This window comes from Nymphalis io, chromosome 2, assembly GCF_905147045.1.
Source record: "Nymphalis io chromosome 2, ilAglIoxx1.1, whole genome shotgun sequence".
NCBI classification, from domain to species: Eukaryota; Metazoa; Arthropoda; class Insecta; order Lepidoptera; family Nymphalidae; genus Nymphalis; species Nymphalis io.
In genome coordinates, this window is record NC_065889.1 from 2541540 (window position 1) to 2563449 (window position 21910).

The 21910-nt window shown below is 33.6% G+C and overlaps 1 protein-coding gene across 1 annotated transcript in view; it reads right to left on the bottom strand.

Moving 5' to 3' along the window:
- The window catches only part of LOC126777649 (protein obstructor-E-like), a 39005-nt gene that overhangs the window by 4411 nt on the left and 12684 nt on the right, over positions 1-21910 (bottom strand). The window contains exons 2-4 of the mRNA XM_050500769.1: positions 21363-21410; positions 1006-1245; positions 443-631 (exon numbers count right to left, since the gene is read on the bottom strand). Of these exons, the coding sequence (XP_050356726.1) occupies positions 443-631; positions 1006-1245; positions 21363-21396 (463 nt within the window). The 5' untranslated portion in view covers positions 21397-21410. The remainder of the gene's footprint in view (positions 1-442; positions 632-1005; positions 1246-21362; positions 21411-21910) is intronic.

Consider the following 21910-nt stretch of genomic DNA (forward strand, 5'->3'; position numbering starts at 1 on the left):
GGTGGCGCATTGACTGTAAGCGATGGTTGACATTTCTTACAATGTCAATGTCTAAGGGCGTTTGGTGACCACTTACTATCAGGTGGCCCATATGCTCGTCCAGCTTCCTATTCTATAAAAAAAAATAATAATAAAGAAGACGGGGAAATGGTAAGTACTGAGTACCCCCAAAAGACTAATGGCTGGGTTTATTCTTCTTGATTAAGATAGAAGAAGAATAATCTGTTACTTATTAATGTTCCATCTTCGATACCTACTGTTTGACCTTAAAGGTTGTCACATTTATGTATTTTTCATGGCGAAGGTCATATATTATAGAACTTGTTGAAGCTCGTCACAGCTTACAGCATATCAACTTTTATACCGCTTAACCGACATGACGATTGGTATATAGACAGACGTCTGCCAGGATTTGCTAGTAATTCTATAGAACTCTACTTACGATGTTTTTGACAGCCGTCAACATTTTCAGGCCAGTCACAGGAGTGGGCGTTCTCATTGTACAATAATCCACCGATACACAGCTGTTCTGTGGCAGTTCCATTCCAGCAAGTCCAGTATCTAGTGCAGGAGGTCTCATGTCCGAAGATTCCATACAACCAATCACAGTGCTCCGTACCAATTGGTGGATCTGGTAATAGAAATTTAACCAATCAAAAATAGCCTACAAACTGTTCTATTTTATTACTTCTAGATTCCGAAGAAGGGTATTTTGTTAAGATTATTTATTTTACATGACAAAACCATATAAAACAAAATAAGAGATCACAGAACAATGGTTATAACACTAAGCTTATCTCAAGAGATAGGATAGGAACTATACTAATTTAATTCTAAATAAATAAATAAATAAATTCACTTATAAAATTTTAAATTTCAATTTCGCTAAATAAGTAAATCGAGAACTAAAGAAAATTATCAATTATTATTTTATAGACAATTAATTGACATGAAAATAGCGATTACGCGATTGAGATAAAAAATAATAATAATGCGGTAACTTACTTGTTTGTACTTTAGGGTATTCACAATAATTCGATCTCCAGGGATAGTCGCAGCCTTCGGTGACACCCCGATGTTTACCTGCGAATACCAAGCCGTTGGGGCAGTCATATTGGACGGCCTGACCGCTATCACATTCCCAATATTTGTCGCAGTATTTGTCATCGGCTACAATTCGAGATTTTGTTTTACATGGATCCTCTACTTGTGCGCAGGAGGCGATTGCTAAGCTGGCTACGAGAGCTGTGAAAGAGAGACAAGAGACTTTATTTATTTTTCATTAAAATTACATCGTACAATACATTAAAAAAGGCGGAATTATTTTAATCATTATAATCTGAATTGTATGGTACCCTATATAATAATCAAAAAATAAAACAACGAATTAATTAACAGAGTTTTACAGGAAATTTAGTGAAAGACCAACTCGAAGCGAAAATCAATTAATGTCACCAGTTTATGAACAATTAATACGCACACATTTACAGTATGGCATCGAATTTTATGATGAGACACGAAATATTTAATTTGCTTTCGTGATTTCGCATGAAAATATTTTATCATAGGAGTTTGATGTTTGCAAGACACGAGCAAATCAAGAGACGAAGCTAGCGAACGTTCAAGAATTATTTACCAAACTAATGTTAAATGTGCGAAAGCAAGTCTGTTGTCATTACTTTTTTTAATTCAATTTTATAGGCGGGTGGACGGGCAAATGCCATCTTATGGTAAGTGGTCACCACCGCCCGTAGACATTGGCAATGTAAGAAATATTAACCATTCCTTGTGAACTAAAATGTTATGTCCCTTGTGCCTGTAGTTACACTAGCTTGCTCACCATTCAAACTGGAACGCAACAATAATTTTTTCATGGGTAGGTGGTACCAATCTAAATATAGATTATATTTAGTGGTAGATATGTATATATAAACATGTCTACGTGGGTATCTATATTTAACATAAAAAAATATTTCTTTTATATGAGACTAAAAGTTAAAAAATAAAGGCCTCATTGGCTCCTTAATATATAGGACTACCTATATGCATTTTGCAGATCCTATCTCTGTTATCCTCGTCCTCATTTTTTACACAAGCTTATGAAATTCATTAAAATAAGTTTAATTTCTAATATTCTTCTTCTTCTTCGAGTGCCACTCCGACTAGCGAAGGTTGGCAGTCAGCTTTAAATACTCCTTCTCGTTCTTTGCGAGGCGAAAAAGTTCGGCAGCACTCCCAATTCCCGTCCATTCACGGATGTTGCACAGCCAAGACTTCTTTCTGCGCCCAACAGCTCTCCTTCCGGCAACTTTTCCCATCATAATCAGTTGCAAAAGTTCATATCTTTCATGCCTAAGCACATGTCCGAGATATGCAACTTTTTTCTTCTTGACAGTCTCCAAAAGTTGCCGTTTTTGGTTGACGCGTCGAAGAACTTCCACGTTCGAGACCCTTTGAGTCCAACTAATGGCCAACATACGTCTATATGCCCACATCTCGAAAGCTTCTATACGTTTTTTGAGATCAGATGTAACGATGTAGGAGTCGTATGCGCACAGGGATCTTAAGTCTGCGATTGCAGAGTATTTTTTTCAACGTGCAGAAGGCACTTCGAGCTATTTCGATGCGAGTCTTTACCTCCTGTTCACAGCTCCAGGTGTCATTAAGCCATGTCCCCAGATATTTGTACTTGCGCACCCTCTCAATTTTTTGGCCTGCTACAATGAATGTAATAGCAATGTCATCGAAGCTATGTTTAGATAACACCATGATCTTCGCTTTTGATAAGTTCATCCTCAGACCAGCGTTTTCACTGCACTCATTAACACGGCTCATAATTAATTGCAGCTTTTCAGGAGATGATGCTATTAGGACTGTATCGTCAGCGTATCTGATGTTGTTAATATACCGGCCATTTATTTTGACTCCACATTCTTGGCCTTCAATTGCTTCTGCGATTATTTGTTCCCAGTACAAATTAAATAGCGTGGGTGATAATATACAGCCCTGTTGGACTCCTCTCTTTATTTCTACCTCATCAGTCTCCTCATTGTCAACTCGTACAGTAGCCTTCTGGTTCCAATACAGATTCTGGATAATACTATTTATATTTTTTATAATATGGTTTTTCTTTTGGTAAATAAAGATAGCGTGGTTGTAAGTTGAAATGTGTCTTAAAATTTAAATTATTTAAAGCAAATACAAAATCAAATAAAAACAATTTATTTTTATTACAAATGTTCTATTATAAATATTTATAATATAATTTATTTTACAAGCAATTTATAGCCCATCACCATATTTCATACGTGTTCAAACATAACCAATAACATTACTTTATGACCATAACATGTTATGTTATGTGGCGGGTGCGCCGGCGCAGGTGAAAGCTCTTCCGACTTATGCAACTCAGACTTTAGAAGCATTGACGAGTAATTCGCATATCTCCTCCATCAATGTGATTTGACATGTTTGATTTATGTATATAGATATATTTGATTGGGTATCAAATTAAGAATGCCTTTGCTGGAAATGTATTTTATATGTAATTTGCGGTAGGGTCTTGTGTAAGTTTGTTTATGGTACCACCACGGTGTTTTGTTGCAGTTTAAACGCTGAGTGGTCCCGCTACAAGGAACGTAACACATTAAAGGTGAGAGATGGTTATTATTTCGTAGAGTGATAATGTTTATTGGCGGTAGGGACCATTTACCATCAGGTGGTCGATTTGCCAGTCTGCCTTACCCATTATTACCTATTTTAAATTAAAAAAATAAAGCTTAAATATAATATTTTGAAAAATAGATCTATGTGTTATTGTGATTGTTTTTTTGTAATTACTTTCAGTAACTTATAAATGGAAAGTGACGTAGTCATTCAATCATATATAATTAAGTTTCTCGAAACGACTGCATCCAGATGAATGGTTATTAGATAATAAATGTTTTTTGTTTTAGTTTTTTTTAACGTAATTAAATACGATTTGTGTCACCCGTTGACGTGTTGACTAGTTATTTTTAGCTTCAAATTAATATTATTTGGTTTATTTGTGTCAAAGCTCTGTCACAGTGTGTTTTTTTTTTTGGGAATCAAATTTCCTCAATGTTGTGGATCGTGTGAGGTATTTCTTCTATCTTGTTCATATCATATTTTAATTTCCAGGTAACATCACAAATGACATTTTAAGATTACTGTAGAGTGATGACTACTTATTTTAATTTAAATTTATTCTTTTTTTTTTTTTTTATATTCGCCGGGAGGGCAAATGACTCTACTCCACCTGTTGGTAAGTGGTAGTAGAGTCCAAACGCGACGACGGCCAGTACAGACGGAAAAAACGTTCTGCACTAGCCGCCTTCGCCTTGCCGGCCCGCAAGATGCCTCTTCACGCCTCGTTTGAAGGAACCCGGGTTGTAAGAGGAGGGGAACACGTGAGCTGGTAAGGAATTCCATTTTTTGGAAGTGCGACAAAGAAAGGAGTTGCCAAATTTCTTTGTTCGCGATGGAATTGATGTCACAGTTAGGCGGTGACATCGAAGCAGGAATTAGAGAGAATAATTCCTCAGAGCACTCGCCGTGATACAGTCGATAGAAAGCGCTCAGTGCTGCTATCTCACGACGCAATTGTAAAGGTTCAAGGGTGTTTGTGACCTTTACGTCACCAATAATGCGTACGGCACGTCGCTGCAACCGGTCCAAGGCCTCAAGTAGGTACTTAGCGGAGCCATCCCAAAGGTGCGAGCAATATTCCACGCAAGACCGTACCTGTGTTTTGTACAGCAGGCACAGTTGTTGTGGCGTGAAAAAGCGTCGCACCTTGTTCAGAACTCCGAGTTTCCGTGAAGCTGTTTTTATAACAGCCTCGATGTAATCCCTTGGACTAAGGTCGCAGCGAACGTCAATCCCCAGCATGGCGATTTTGCTTTGCATCACCAGCGGAGTACCACAGAGGGAGGGAAGAGGGGAAAATGTTGACTTTTTCGCCGTGAGAGCGCATACCTGTGTTTTCTTGGCATTAAACTCAACAAGATTATCAGAGCCCCATTTGGCGATGAGCTCTAACGTCCTATCGAGTTCAATGACAAGATTCTTCCGCCTCTCCTCAATTTCCGCTTGCCCAGCCACTGCGCGTCCGTGGTATCCACCATGCAATGTACTATCGTCTGCATAGCAATGTATGTTCCCAAGAGAGAGCATATCATTGATATGCAAAAGATTTTTATTGACTGTATCTGGTGGTGTTATTATATATGTATTTAGAAAAGAATGACTGACTGACTGACATACAAACGCACTGCCCCAACTACCGGGGGAAGCACCATAGAAATTTCCATACGGGATCTTTTTACATAGTTTAGCCCTAAGGATGATTTTTGAATATTTAACTCCCGAGGTATTATATAATAAAGAAGTTTATAGTTTGTATGAAAATCCTTTATTTTTGAAGAAAGAGCTATTGAAATTAGTATTTAAGAATTGTGAAATCGCAACCGAAGCAGCGGTTAAAGCGCTACTATATATACTTATGTTTACTAATATAAATACGCGTTGGCGACCAAATATTATTTAATTTTTAAATTGCAATTACATGGTTAATAACAATAAAAATTGTGTAACTGTTGGTCATGTTTTGTGGAGTTGTAAACAAACAAATTGCCAGTTTTGAATGTTGGCAATTAAATTGTATATTTTTTTATGTAACTGTAAAATATGTGAATGCAGCACCTTCTATTACGAATGAATTACAAATGAAGATTGCATTTAAACATAGGTTTTCGTACTATAAACTTTACTCTTTATAAATATATAATTATTTAGATAATGGTTTCAGGTAATTGCTATTATAATAGGGCGAAGCTTCAAGGAGGCTCTTTTAGATATATACTTAATAGATATTTACTATTAAACTTTTATATTTAGAATCACGTGAGTGAGCTAGTGTAACGTGTGAGTCATCTTATATTCTGATGGACAAGAGCCATGATGGTCAAGTGATTATAAGCGATGAAAAAATTCGTTAGGTGGGCACATCTCGTAGTGGAATAAATTCCAAACCTTCTCCCTACAACAAGAGCGTTAGTCATAGCCTAGCTGTGGGACATTAACACACTGTTACTGTACGTCTTGATCTATTCGTGTATATTTTATGAACAAAATAGATAAATTTAAATTGACATGTTAAAAATCATGTTCTTTGAAATATCTAATAAAATATAGTTTTGAATGGACTGTCAACAGAGCAAGTTGGCTTCGTACATAACAATAAAATATCCATGTGTATCCTTCAGATACAACACAATATTATAGTATCGTCATTGTGTGCCACACGCTTTAACTTCACGATGAAAACAAACGCATATAATCTAGAAATTTAAAACTACTTAAAACCTGTCATGCATCGTTTGCCATTAGATTTATCGTTCAATTATAATTTCGAACGATAAAAAATTATATTAACCGTTTATCTAATTTATTTTATACGTTACGTGATAGGTCGATATTATTGATACATTGAAAATAAATTGCCACTGATTGGACGAAGCCACTTTACGTAAGCCGATTACACGCATGCATTGGTTCGATGTAATATTTTATATGCCTTTGCCTACGAACGAAATAAATTGACCTAACAGTAATGTAATAAGGACGCTTATGTTTAAAAGTTAATTTATTTAATTTGCGAATATATTGAACCGTGAATTTTGTTCTTGAAAAATATTTATTCGAAATTTAAAATTTAATTATTGAAATAGGGTCTTATCACATACATTAATAGTGCTTATATACATAATATGTCATACTAGCAAAGCTTAGCCAGCGTGGAATTCAGTTTGTGACGAAAATCCTTTAACATCTGCCATTTTGACGTCGATAATCCTTAAAATAAATAGGCAATTATTTTAAAACGACAGACAGACATTTATATTTTATTTATTTGTATAGATCACATTAATTAATTTGAATGTAAAGCTAACACAGGTTCCGAGAAGTACCGGCAAGAAACTAAGTAGTTAGGGACCTTTTTTCTTTAACCAATAACATATTCAACTATGAATTTAGTTTATTTTTCTTATATCCAAATTCTCGAATAATATCGATGCTTTTTATTATCTATTTAATAATATATTGAAATAACTTATAATTAAACCACCAACTCATATACTTTTACACATATTATGTTGTTTATTAAGGACGTTGTGTTCAGTGGGTCATAACCGACCCCGTGGCCAGATAAGGTTTAAGCCGTACAAAGGAGTTTTTCTTATAATAGAGGGTAAACTCTTTTCATTGCCAGGAAATCATTACGTAGTATCAGTCAATTTGTGTGACACGGGTCACCTGACAGGTCCGTCCCCGGATATATGAAGTCACCTTAGATCGTGACGCGGGTCTCGGGTCTGTTTTGATTTGTATGGTTTTATTAGGGAATTCTGATTATATGATATTGAAAATAGGAGACTGTTTCGTAGACAACAAGAAATGTTTTAAACGTTAGCCGGGATCACGACGTGGCAAAGAAAATACAATAATGATAAATAAAGTTACATATAATCATACGGATATGAGATAGATGCATGAGATTTTTACTGATTTATTATATTATATTATTTATCTGTAATTATGTATTATGTATACTGTTTCTTATTAATAAAAAGAACAAAAATAAAAAACTTATATCTGTCTATTTGACAGCTGTCAAGCGCCATATTTATTTGCGGATGACATCATATAGTCTGAAGTTCTTGAACACTATTCATATTTTATTGTTGTTCGTCAAAATGGAATAAGCCTTTCATGTTTATTTACGAACTTTCTTTCACTAAAAAAGTTAATTATAAAATATGATACATTACAATGATTGCAGAATCATTGTAATGTATCATATTTTATATAGAGGATATCGTCTCGTTGAAGTGTAATAGTCGTGATTTCGCATAGTTAGTGTTTCGTGAGAGCAGAGGGAATGTCGTGAGAGAAACCGCTCATCGGGGCGATAACAATGCGATTAGATAGCTTTAAGCCATAAGCGGATGAAGGGTAAGTTTTCTGTTATTTTTTTATAGGTATTTCTTGAAATATCCCGCGTATTTCAAGGTAATGTGTTCCGGTTTGAAAAGTAATAATATGCAGAATATTACATCTTGGATCTCATAGTTGGTGAAACATTGACGGTGTGACGGGTAGTTTATAGTTTTTGGCTGAATTTGAAATTTATTCGTCTGTTCATTGAAATAATAAAAAAAATCTTTTTTGACGGTAGAAACGTATACAATAAGGTACAAGTAATAAATATTAATCATATTATGTTGCATTGTCAATGATAAATCTTATATACCGTAACTTTATCTTAATTAAACCTTTCTTATAAAACGCAAAAATATTTAAATATATTTAAATGATAAGAATCAGTAGCATAAGATAGGTAATTGGACTATTATATATATTACCCTATATAATTATATATATGACAGACATGATGTTGCCATTTATCTCGCGAATTTTATCTTAATATTATTATGAGAAAAATTATAATTTTAGACATCATACGGCATGTCAAAGTCATATTTTTTTCATATTTGTATGTAATGTTTAAGCAGAAGATTTTAATTTTGATTAACGAAACAACATCTATCTCCAGATGGATCAAATTACTCAGTCTTATTCATATAAGTGTCTTATTCATATAGTGTAATGAGTGAGAAATTTTAATTTTAATAATGTAGCACACATGTAAATGTTTGTTTTTTTTATAAGAGAGGGAGTTATTGTGGTAGGTGTGGTTGTGTACGGTATAAAATTATCGTTATTTGTTGGCATCAATTAAAGCTATCATTATACAGATAATAAAGTATGGTTTAATCAAACCTCATAGACGAATATATCAGTGAAATATATCATTGTATGAGTTCAGATTAACCAGTCGTTATGATCCTAACCGAGTGATTGCGAGTTTGAAACCTAGGCAAACAGTACTGAAATTTCATGTACTTTATTTGTGCTTATAATTCATCTCGTGCTCGGTGGTGAAAGAGAACATCGTAAACCTTCATGTGTCTAATTTCACTGAAATTCTGCCATATGTGTATCCATGGAATGATGCTTGGAAATATTCAAATCAAAGGGAGGCCATTAGGAGTACTTTAAACATTGTGTACTTATTATTTTTACAATTTTTTTTTGTGAATGTACTTGTCTATTATTTGATTGATTATTAAAATAAAAGAGAAAGTGTTCGGCTAGATATACCGGTATCAAAACTCTGCATGCCTAGGTAGGAAGCATTTGATTTTAAGCAGCCGTGATATGTACTTTTAGTATAATTCATTAAGAATACGTTCATTACTTATTACACAACAGCTATGCTATTATTAAATGAAATAAAAAAAAAATTAAGAATATATTTTATTTAATCCACGTAATAACACGAAATGAATTTATATCTAGTATAATCTATTGAAATTGTTGCCATCCCCAAAAAATTTTGTTTAATTTCACTTCTATCGGTTGTGTGGAATTTGTTGTGTTGCTTTAAAATTTATCTGAACCAATATCAATATAAGAAATTACATAAAATCTTGTACAATAGTATTATTTCAATAAGATCTTCGAAAGAGAATGAAAACGTTACATAAATTCCTAAACGTCGGCTTATAACTTGTGTCACGAACAGATGATGAAGCAAGAAAAATATATTGTCGCTTCCTTGCTTTCACGCGATTTTTAAAACGAATAGGTAGATGGAAAGAACGATAATGGAAGCTGAACGGAAGATTTATTGTAACATATTTATATGATTTATGAGATATGTTATTGAGATAAATATTGTAGAGTTATCTTGTTTTATGACCTCACAATATCTTATGTAGGTAGGATACAATGCATCTTGGAATTTGTACTATTTTGAAATGTAATTATTTTGTATTATTAAACATATATCTATATACATGCACTCTCATTATACTATGGGACGGCAATCTGACAAGACCGGAAGAATTCGAACGGAAAAGTTCAAGCGCAGGATCAACGGCTTTACGTGCTTACCGAGGGAAACACACTTCCAACTTCCAGACTCCGTGCTATCCAATAATTTTTTATCCGCCCAACCAGGGTTTGAATCAACTAGACCAACGAGGCAGTCGTAATTAAATATTAAATTATTATTGATACCATAATCAGTATTCATACAAAAGGAAATAACGATTTTAATTTTTGTTATAAGTATCCTAAAATGTTTAAGCGTGTTATTTTAAGCCGTTATATCAGTCTCAGGATATTCAAGGAGTTCAACAACCTCTTAGGTACCTTATATGTCACAATTGGTTCACACGCATAGGTTGTATAACCTAACATGGATGCGCTGTTGGCCAACGTGCGGTGTATTCCGTCTGTATGATTAGTATGAAAGCTTTTTAGTATAGTTTTAAAATAGTTACAACTCAAAAGAGTCGGTGAATCTGAACATCACTCCAACTCAATATTGGTTTATACACGGGTGACGATTGTAGAGCCTTTATATTTTTAATTTCGCCAGGAAACCTGCATGTGTCGGATGATATTCTGTCACATGTATTTATATCCATCATAAGCATTTTCACAGCTTGATGGAATTATAGGTTCCTCGAAAGGAGAGGAGGCCTCAGCAGCGGAGATACACTGGCTCGTCGGCGCAGTTGGCAGATCCCAACGTATATCTGGGGTTGTGGGTTCGATTTCTGCCCCGAGCTTGGGTGTGTTATGTATGTCTATGTATGTATGCATATTAGTTGGCTGTTACCTATTATATAGGTATTAAGTTGTCTATCTTAGGAACAGATTTAAAAAGTTAGTGTACTTTAAAAAAAAATATATTTAATGATTAACTTTTTTTCTAAGACCTTATTTATCTTCATGAACACATCAACACAATTTTAAAAGTAACTTTAAAAAACACCACAAAACTAAAAATGCTGTCGCAAAATGTGTTGAAAAGATCAGAGTGCTCCAGACGCCAAGCATACTTTGTGGGGAGTGTAAAATTTTATTTTTATTTCATTCTCGAAAGCGTTCTCCGATATCATAGTTAATTCCCTTAAACGATGCAGACGCGACCAAATGAACTGTGTCAGAAATACTGGGAGCGTGTTTGAAAATAGTCTTTCAGTTTCTTTATAAAATTATGTTTTGAAATTTTTCATTTCTATTTATCATTACTTTCTATAATCGATTAAGAGGTATGATTGAGATGAATCGATATATTTTCTGCGTAATATCCGGGGAGAACGCATGACGGCATAAAAGAGCGTAATGATGTTTGTCGTCACGGCATATGAGTTGGTGTGTTGGCGCGATAAAAAATATTTCACATTAAAAAAAAAAAAACTAATTTCATACAGATTATACAGTTTTTTACTGTAAGGCGGTTATCGTCCGTGTTTTGATTTCAATGATCTTATGAGACCTTCCGATTTTGAGCCTGTACTAATTGGGGTGACATCTATTAATAATGCTATTTTAGATTAATAAGCGTCAACACTTCTACAATTCGATCCCCTTGGACTATTTGCGTTCACACAAGCTTTAGATTTTATTGGAATATGTACGAGAACAAACATTGCCAGTATTAAAAAAAAAAACAAAAACTTAATTTATTAAATATATCTAGAATATTAATAGTGTTAATTGAAAATAGCGTAGCTCTGTTATTGTCAATTCAAATTTGACTATTCCATTGATTATACTAATTGCTTATTCATGCTTGGAGGTTTTTGCTAAACTAGCATTGAAACTCTCCATAGATAACAAAAAAAAGTTCATGTCATCTTGTATGTTTATATACGAATGTTCGCAAAGCTGAACGCTGTTAAGACAAACAATAGGTATAAGCACATAAGAGCTACATTAATATTAATGTAATTGCAGTGCGCTTTGTACCTATTGTTTAAGTTCTGCGCTGTCGGGAATTATTACATCACAACACAGCTATTAACCTACAAATTGTATGAAATGAAGATGCCCATCTTTGTATTCTTTATGTGATATTGGCAACGTATTTTCAAATGATTGCTTGGACTGAGAGACTGACTGGCAAGGAAGACAAGATCTATCAGGGATACTATGGAAAGTGGAGGATATCGCACGATACCCTACGAGGCGGCAACCGACTTAGTGCGCTTTCCACCCTTGGACATTCTGGTGGATATGGACGTAAGGGTCTATCAACAGACCCACATCCTGCATTTGAACAGTGAAAGCGCGCCTCCTCCGAGTGCGCTCAAGGCGTTGAAGCGGTGGAAACAGTGGAGAGCTCTTGCGATGTGGCGCGACGTCTCTGCAAAGAAAGATTCGCGCGCAATCGCGTCGTCGCAGCAATCCTGCCAGCCTTCGAAGACCAGACGAGACGAAAGCGACGAGTTACCTTCCGACTTATCATGTCGGTGATTCTTTACAGGGAATCGGCTTGGAGGGCCGTAGCTTCCTTTTGTAAGACCTTTATGGTCCAGAAAGAGACGGTGGAGTGGGAACAGGTAAGGGCCGATCCTGCTCGGCGGAAACGATTTCGGCGTCTTCTTGGCCCTCCCACAGCCTTGACACTTGGGGCTTAAAGATAGGGCGTAATCCTGGGGCTGTGATGTGTGAGGTGGGGGCCTCACGTGTTTTATTTCAGACGGCGCTGAGGAGGATGACAGCCGGGATGGCCTCGTGCTGTCGTACGTACTAGCGAGGGGTTAGATTATCTTCGCCCCCTAAAGTAGAGCTCCACCGAGCCATGAGCGGAGCACAGCACGGGATGCGTTATATCAATACGATCCTACATGATCCATGCCGAGGACGGCCATCGCAGTGGTTTTAGTGGGTAATAATCCCACATAACCCGGTCCCCCTCCCTAAAAGAGCCGGTCACCTGTTGAAGGTTTCCACTGCGTGAAAAAAAGAGATGTTACATTATGAAAATGAATTTTCAGATCTGGATACGAATATAAAATAATGTTAACCCTTTTTCAGATATTTTTTACGATTATCCAATCGGATAATCGTAAAAAATATCTGAAATATCCAATCGGATAATTATCCAATCGGATAATCGTAAAAAATATCTGAAATAAACAATCTATTAAACTATCTAATCTATAACTATAACTAATCTATAAAACTATCTGAAATAAAACGTAAAAAATATCTAATATAAACAATCGTTTCGGATAGTTTCGGTTACGGATATTTGATTATTTAGAAACAAATAATTACAAACAACAATTTTATAACACAATACGAAACCACAATAAATAAACTACTTTTTTACGGTACGGCTCACGGTTACGGAGGTTCATAGCATCCCTGGTATCTATATAATGCATTCACAGATGTGAATTTAGATAAATAGATATGCTTTGCCTTGCTTTGAAAGGCACAGACTTTAGAAATGATTGCTTATAATATATATATGACTGTGTTTATATATGTATATTATTTTATCTTTATAATTATTTTATTCATTTATTTAAAATAACATAATTAAGTAGTACTTTATAAAAATATTATGAATTGGTTTATATAATTTTAGTAAGCTCCAATATTGCTTAACAATAAACGATTTTAATCTAAATAAGCTTCTGCATTTATTATCAAGAGTACAGTTGTGTTTATGATAACAATCGGACCATCAGCTTAGCGTGCTCTCTGCGGCATTGTTAACTTATGAAACCCTTGATGGGAGATTTAGTACTTAACATAATCTTCTTATGCTTTGTGTTTTATTTTAAGATAAATACATATTATTATTCAAATAGTGCTAAAGATAGTAGAGATGACAAAATAGTCTAATAGGTCGGATACGAAACCGCGTCATTCAAACGGGAACGAATTGCCATATAGATATTATATATAATATAAATTGCAAGAATTAATAATTATATAATAACTATAAGGATATTTATATTATATTACTCCATAGAACGCCTTGTCATTCAAGGCAAGATGGGTAGCACCAGACCACGTGGAAGGACGCCCATATGATGGACCGACCAAATAAAAACAACTGTTGGCGGTCCTTTGCATGAATGCACCAGGCTCACCACTAACAGGGACTTATGGCGAAGGCGCGTAAGACGAATAACATCTGCGCCGAACGACCGCTCTGACAAGTGTCACGACGAAGAAGAAGATAAAAATATTGTTCAAACATTGCCTATGTGGATTCAGTGCCTTTTTTGATTACCTTTATTGTTCAAATTTGCTCCTTCCAAGTATAATATTCATTTATTTAAATTCTGTCCAGTTTTAAATCGACTTGCTTACAAGATTTGTAAAAAAAGGACATTTATGCATATATTAAGCGAACGAAGTCGTATGGCGCTTTAAGAGCTTCATTTAAATATTTCCCAATTTAAGCTATACCTGTGTGTGAATAAACTCTTGACGTGTAATTTGAGATAAAACGCATGTTTTTGTCAGTTTAATAAGCTAGATATTTGAAAGGGTTGTTAAATAGAATACACATAACTTCGTTCGCCTGAATTTGAAATTCTCAAGTGATTAGTTGAAACGTATTTATTATTAATAAATATAACCTAACGTATTTGTTAATGTTTAGATTGTTAATGTTTTGGAAAAATTGAATTGTAGTGGCGGTAAAAACATTTTAACGAACAACGTTGTTTTTTGTAACGTTATCGATGATAAAAGATTTCAAGGGTTTTTTAAAAGATAATGCTTATGTAACCTTGGCGTTTAATATAGGAGACTGCCTCGTAGGTCTGTTGGCTAGATATAAGAGCGCAGACCCCGAGGTCCTGGGTTTTAACCCCAGGTAGGGTTGATAAAAAGTTACTGAGATTTTGGGTAATACTGAAAAATGTTTTGTTTTGTCAAAAACTTAGTACATAAACTTATTATATATATATATATATATATATATATATATATATGTTTTGCTGTTCTTTTATACACTTATAATACATAAGACAGAAGATCCCGCTCTTCCATATCATTAGTATTATATCATATCATATAATATTGGCAATTAGTTTTTGACTTTCAATTTTAGTTAAATTTAAATAAATAAATATTACCAACATATTTATATAATGTGTGCGTATGTGTCTAAGAGTGTGTATGTGTGTATGTGTCTGTGAGTGAGTGCGTGTGTGGGTGCCAAAGTAATAATTGAAGAGACACTGATTTTGTAATACATTTATAAAAAAACGACTAAAGTAATATACATGAAACTTGAAGATGCAGCACCTATCGAAAAAGGTTTTAATTTTATATATATAATATTATTTTATTTAATAAGTAGCTACGCTTCACAATTTAAGTTTTGCTTTAAATTGACGTGACAATAGCGAATTTCATGTTCTTGTTTTAAATATATCTAAAACAACTTATACTTTAACGCAACACCTTATAATAAAGAGTCGTATATAAAGGTTTGTAAGCCTAATTAATTCGGCATTCTCTTCTGCACCAAGGTCCTGGGACTCCCACAGTTTATTGTTCACAAACAAAGCTCGACAGTTTTGCAATGAAAATATATTTCGTGGTCTCGTAATTAGAAACGGTAGAGCGGATGGGAATTGTGGAAACGGGTGTATTTCAATAGTGCTTGATAATCGTAGTATAAACTTGTGAATGCGTAAGATTTAAACAGATACTGTGTGATTTTACTTAATGACAATATGCTTACATTAATTTGCCTTAATTAGCCGAGATGGCCAGTGACTAGGGCACTTGAACCTTTAGACTTTAGATTCGTGACATTGTGACAAAACATGCATGTGTCAGATACGATTACGATTTCAACTTGTCTATTTATTGACAAAAAAATTACTATGTAGTTCTGATTTCTAAACACGTTTCAATTTAATCCAGGGAATAAGCGGAATACGCGCAGGCCAATAATACGGTGAAATAACTTAATTCAACTTGCAGGGAAGTGCATTTAAGTATTTGTACGTACAAAAGTATTTCAAATGACGTGAGGCTCATTAATGTTATATTTAAATGTACTCAGCATGTTTTTTCAAGTTTATTTTTTAATAATATACGAAGGCAGACGGGCAAATGGGCCACCGGATTGTAAGAGGTCATCGCCGCCCATAAACATAGGCCATGTAATTAATATTACCCAATCATTAAATCGCCAATGCGCCACCAAACTTGGGAACTAAGATATTTTGTTCCTACTGCCTCTAGTTACCCCTTAAAACGGAACACAACAATACTTACTGCTGTTTGGCGATTACCCAGACGGGCTTACACAAGACCCTACCACCAAGTAAAAGCGCTCGTATGCAATGATTTAGAATGAGCTGTTGAGTTCACTTTGAGCTGTTATTAATTAACTAAAATTAATTATGTAACTCAGTCAAAACAGCAACCATATGTATAACTATTACAAAATAGTTCATACTACTATATTTTAAGCAAATTAATTTACAACTTAAATTCGAACATAAAGTAACGTATGATTGATGAGTTTGAATATGTGCGTCCGATGATGAATGTATTTGATTACTAATGTTGTATGCATTGATATAGATAGAATATCACCTCCTTATACGAGTAGATATCGGTAGCTGGCCGTGAGAACTGTTATAATAAAACAGTGTAATTCCAGAAACAATTGAAATCTAAGAATCGAATATTAGCAAATATATGAAGTACCTAACTTCCTTTAAAGGTTGTTCAATTTATTTTTCATTTATAAATAACTCGGCACGCGGTTTCGTCAGCATGTGACGGGGATATGATATACAAAATTTGAGTAAAATCAACGTTACAAAAATAAGTCGATGGTTCCTTTAGTGTTGAATAATTACTGTTTGGATGTAAAAATGATTCTTTTGTTAGGTAGCTTAGAAAAAAAGCCAATAACATCAATATCATAGGGTACTTTGCATATTTCTTTCTATTCATTCAAATTGTTTTTAATTTTTTATGTGTGTATGTTTCTGACACTCAAATGAAGTTATTTCTGGTATATCCACGTTTTAAAGCGTAAAAGGCCGAATAATATCCAACAAAATAAAAATGACCTATTTCCAGGTCAATCACAAAAGTTTTAATTCGTAAAAAACGCCAAAACATTGTGCATTAGCTTGATTAATTCGTGCAATCAATAAATTCTTGAGTCACGATTCTTTCCTTAGAATAAGTAACTTGATAGAAGAACCACACCTTATACCACACCTGTGTTTTTTAATTGGTGAAAAAACGTAACTTTTGAGTTGCTTGCCAACTCTGTTCGTTAAAATCTATATTCCGAACCGTTACTTACATTATAATTAATATGATATTATGAAATTACGATACACAAGTGCTTGTTGAAAGGAACCTACTCGAATAAGGTATATAATTTTAATTTAATTTATTTAAGGGAATTGAAAACCAAAAAGCAAATATAGGATGATAAAAAATTATTGCGAGTGTTCCGTTAATGGTATAAATGGTACAAAAAAAAAACGTTGGATTTTCCATACTAAAATCGTATTATAATAAAAATATAATTATTTTTGACTTAAAACTGACTAAATTTTAAAAAATACCATTGGGTCCATCTTGCTACTTTTTACTGCTTTTATACTTGAAAACATGTTATAAATAGTCGAAACTATGTATGGCTATACGTATATAGAGCTCATTTCTTTTCGCTGTTATGTCATAAATTAAATGTAAGTTATCTAAGTTTTCTATTCCTAACTTTGTTAGTGGCATTTTTTAGTGAATAAACTTCTATACTACTATTGTTATTATAATAAATTAGCTAATTATCCCGGCTACGCACGGATACATAAGAAGAAAAATGTATTTGAGTTAGTGAGCGTCTCCGTCGGGGAAGGAGTAACTGTGACAAATTTCAAGTCAATCGGGTGGATAATTTAGGAGATCTCGTGATAAGTAGGTATTTCAGTTATATAGATTAATTGACGAAACCAAATCAACGGTACTTCTATTTAACAATATGTTCTGGGTTTACGATCATCACTCTTTAATATGAAAGCATATTAAGACAGTGAAAGCACCCAATTTGACAAAGAGGCCATTTCATTAGTACGTTACGTTCTATTAGCGGTATGTACCAATTTTGTACCCGGAAATAATATTATAAGTGCCCTCTGAAGGTTCTTGTTACATCCGAGTCCCCGGTTTTGTCTTTGAACCTGGCAGTTATGTTGCAATTTGGCTTGTCATATAATTTAATATATGACCGTTTGGTTCTAGTTGATAGAGCACGTGGATTTTAATCGAAGGTCGATGCAATTCGGGCGAATACCATTGCACCCTAAATGCACTGTTAACTGTTGTATAGTTAACGGTAAGTTGATTCATATACCGTATGGTGCTAATGATTATGAGCGGTGGAGATCACTTACAATCAGGTCATTCGTTCCAATTTTAAATTAAATAAACAAAAGGTTAATAAAAAAAGTAAAAAAAAGAAATAATAATTTTTGTTTACTTATTAGAACCCTTTATTACGAGGATATATAAGCTATAAATGACAGTAAAATAAAGTAATACATAAACATTTTCGAACACGATCCATTGTTTATTATATAAGGCGTTTATAAAACAATTTTTCACTGCTTCATTTCTGGCTTTTTGTGTTATTTGACAAAATGACGAAGCGGGAAGAGGACATACTACAATGAAGGCTTCGTCATGCTATTACTCGAAGTGTCCATTAAGGCGATTGCTTATATTTATTTTTTATTGCTTACTTAAAATAAATAACCGTTGTTATTTTAATAACAGGTATTAATAAATTATATTCGCATTAATAAATAATAATCTTTATATTGAATATTTATTTAATTTTCTGTACACTTGTACCAAATATAATTAAATTATTTTTGTAGTTCTAACGTCTTAAGATCATTAATTAAGATATAAAAAATACAAAACAAAATAAACATATAAAATGTAAACAGCAATACTCAGTATTGTTGTGTTCCGGTTTGAAGGGTGAGTGAGCCAGTGTAATTGCACAACGGACATAAGATCTTCTTTCCCAAGGTTGGTGATCACTCAACATCAGGTGGCCTATGTGTCCTAGGACACCTTATATATAACCACCGGATATATACCATAAAAAATATTAAACTACATGTACTAAAATCAAGCTTGACTCTTGACTTGTAATTAAAAATATTTACATTAAAGATATCTAAAAAATATTATATGCTGTTTTGTTTTGCGCATTTAAAAATATGATTTATAGTATTAAAATTTAAAAGATCGTCCGAAATTGAAGTCTTAAGAAATATAAAGTTACAAACACACACAGGTGCATGCATCTCTGCTGTTTTTAATAGTGTCATGCGTAATAGTAAAACAGGCTTTATCGTTTATAAATACTATTCGATTTTCATTATCTTGATATTCCGTTAACTATATTGGTTGTGGAAATGACCTTTAAGGTTTAAGCAGAATACGTATCCTCTATAGTGTTATTAACTGAATATTCAATTTAGAATATTGCATATATCAGCCTAAGCTTATGCAAATTGATATTGAATATGCTGCAATTCTTGTGTATTTTTATGACTGTTCGTGGGCTGTCCAGCGCGAATCTTTTGGCGTTAATAAAATATAGAATATTTTTTTTTAATTAAATAGAAAAACTATGTATACACATAGTTTTTAATAGATTTCCAATCGTCCGAGTGTGATTAAGTAATAGATAAGAGTAAGTTTCTTAAATATTGACTTTAACAAAATTTTAATCAGATTTCAAAACATCTAACATCTTATTCCATGACATAATCTATATCTCTGCTTAATAGATAGCTGTACATACAAATTATCACATTTATGCTATTATATAAAGCTAAATTGTTTTCTTAACGTGCACGCGCTTATGTCAACTATTTAAAAAAAATCTTTGACATTCCATTTATAGAGTGAGATAGACTATACAACACCACGCTGTGTGAGTGAAATCATATTCGAATTTCAATTTAGGCGAATTGCCTAAAGCGTCTCTTTTATCGTGCAACTATTTTTCTCTAAGCACGAATAGAAACACAAAATGCGCAGTCGAATGCACGAAGCAATAGTTCTCTTTATAAGGCTTTGTATGATAGTCTTTATAACTGCTTCGTTGTTTTAGAAAAAAAAATCTAAATCGGAATATACTGTATTCAAGTAGACTTGAAAAAGCATTTTTATGTCGTCCGTTTACAGGATTAAATTTAAAGTTACTTCCTGTTTTGAATATAGATTCTACCGAGAAGAACCAGCGAGAATTTCGGTGATTATTCTCTTGACAATTAATTAAATGGATAGATTAAACACAATTAAAAGATGATAAACGTGAAAAATAGGTAATTGAATGACGGCAAACAACGTGACGCTCTCTTATGCCGCTCAACTATTTGTGCGTACTTGATGCGCGTACTATATAAATTGCTTTATAAAAAAAAAAATTAATAAGAAAAATATATCGAAGTTTTACATCAACGACGACCATTAAAATATTTTATTGTGTATTATCCATAATGATAAATAGCTCAACTATCTATCAGTTGGAATATGGAGGGCTATTAATGTCAGTTTTTTTATATTATAGGCAGACGAGCAAATGAAACACCTGATCGTAAGTGTTCACCACCGCCCATAGACATTGGCATATAAGAAATAATAACCACTCACTACATCGCCAATGCGTAACTAACCTTGGGAACTGAGATGTTGTGTCCCTAGTGCCTGTAGTTACACTGGCTTACTCACCCTTCGGACCAGAACGCAACAATACTAAGTATTGCTGCTTAGCGGCAAAATATCTGGTGAGTAGTGCTTCCCAGACGGGCCTACACAAAGCCCTACCACGTAATCTTACGGACTGTTCACGCGTGTATTAATGCCTTACTATGAATTTTACGATGGTGTTATATCACAGAGCAGGCATGACAAGCCTGTATTACAATGTCCATTTCTGAGATTGCCTATGACATGACGGAGAATGTAATTAGACTGTAATCGCTTTTAATATACATTATTGACATTAACCTTTTGAAATATGTAGGAATGCTTTTGAAATATATATATATACCTACATATTTTTAAAGAGCTGTTTGTTATTTTTATGGCAATTAATGTGAGTAATGAGATGGAATGACGCAGACGATGGAATTAAATAACATAATAGGTATTTTATTTGAAAAAGAGTACCTATACCATATATTTACGATAATAATTAAGACAGTATGTGCTAGTCGATTTGAAATGATAAGTTTTGAGAGTTTATTTAACACAATAAATGTAACGGTCAGAAGGACATCAAATAATATCATCCTCTTTAAAATTATTTTAACAAGAATGTTTATTTAGTAAATATAATATATATGTTATACATAAAAAAGCGATTTCAAATATTTACTTACCAATGAGACTGACCCGACACCTTTCGACTGACATTTTGTGGTATATATCTGCAAAGAGAGAACGTTATATTTAATTTATTGCTTTTAGAACAGTTCAATGTTATACTACAAAGGTTTGTTTATGTAACTATGTGAATTTTATTACATAACATGTTTGATTAAATAATATAACAAAAACGGTTTTCAGGTTATGGTTTTTTTGTTTCTATTCACCCCTAAACAATATTTATATGTTAAGGGGTGAATAGAAACAATGCTGTCTTCTTTCGCATGTTGCATCAGTATGCACTAATAACCAAACATCTTCTAAACTACAGTTTAAAAATAAGACCGTTTAAATATAATGAAATATAAAGGAAAATGCAATCAGAACTCTATTTCTAAACTGGTGATCGATATGAAATGAACAAGTTAGCGGTTCGTGTGGCAAGCCGCAAGAATACATGTCTTAATAGGTTTAAATATTAAGATATATATAAATAATATAGCACAAGGATAAGTCCTTACCGATTGACCTTGTTTATTCGTAAAATCTAGTTAGGTAATTA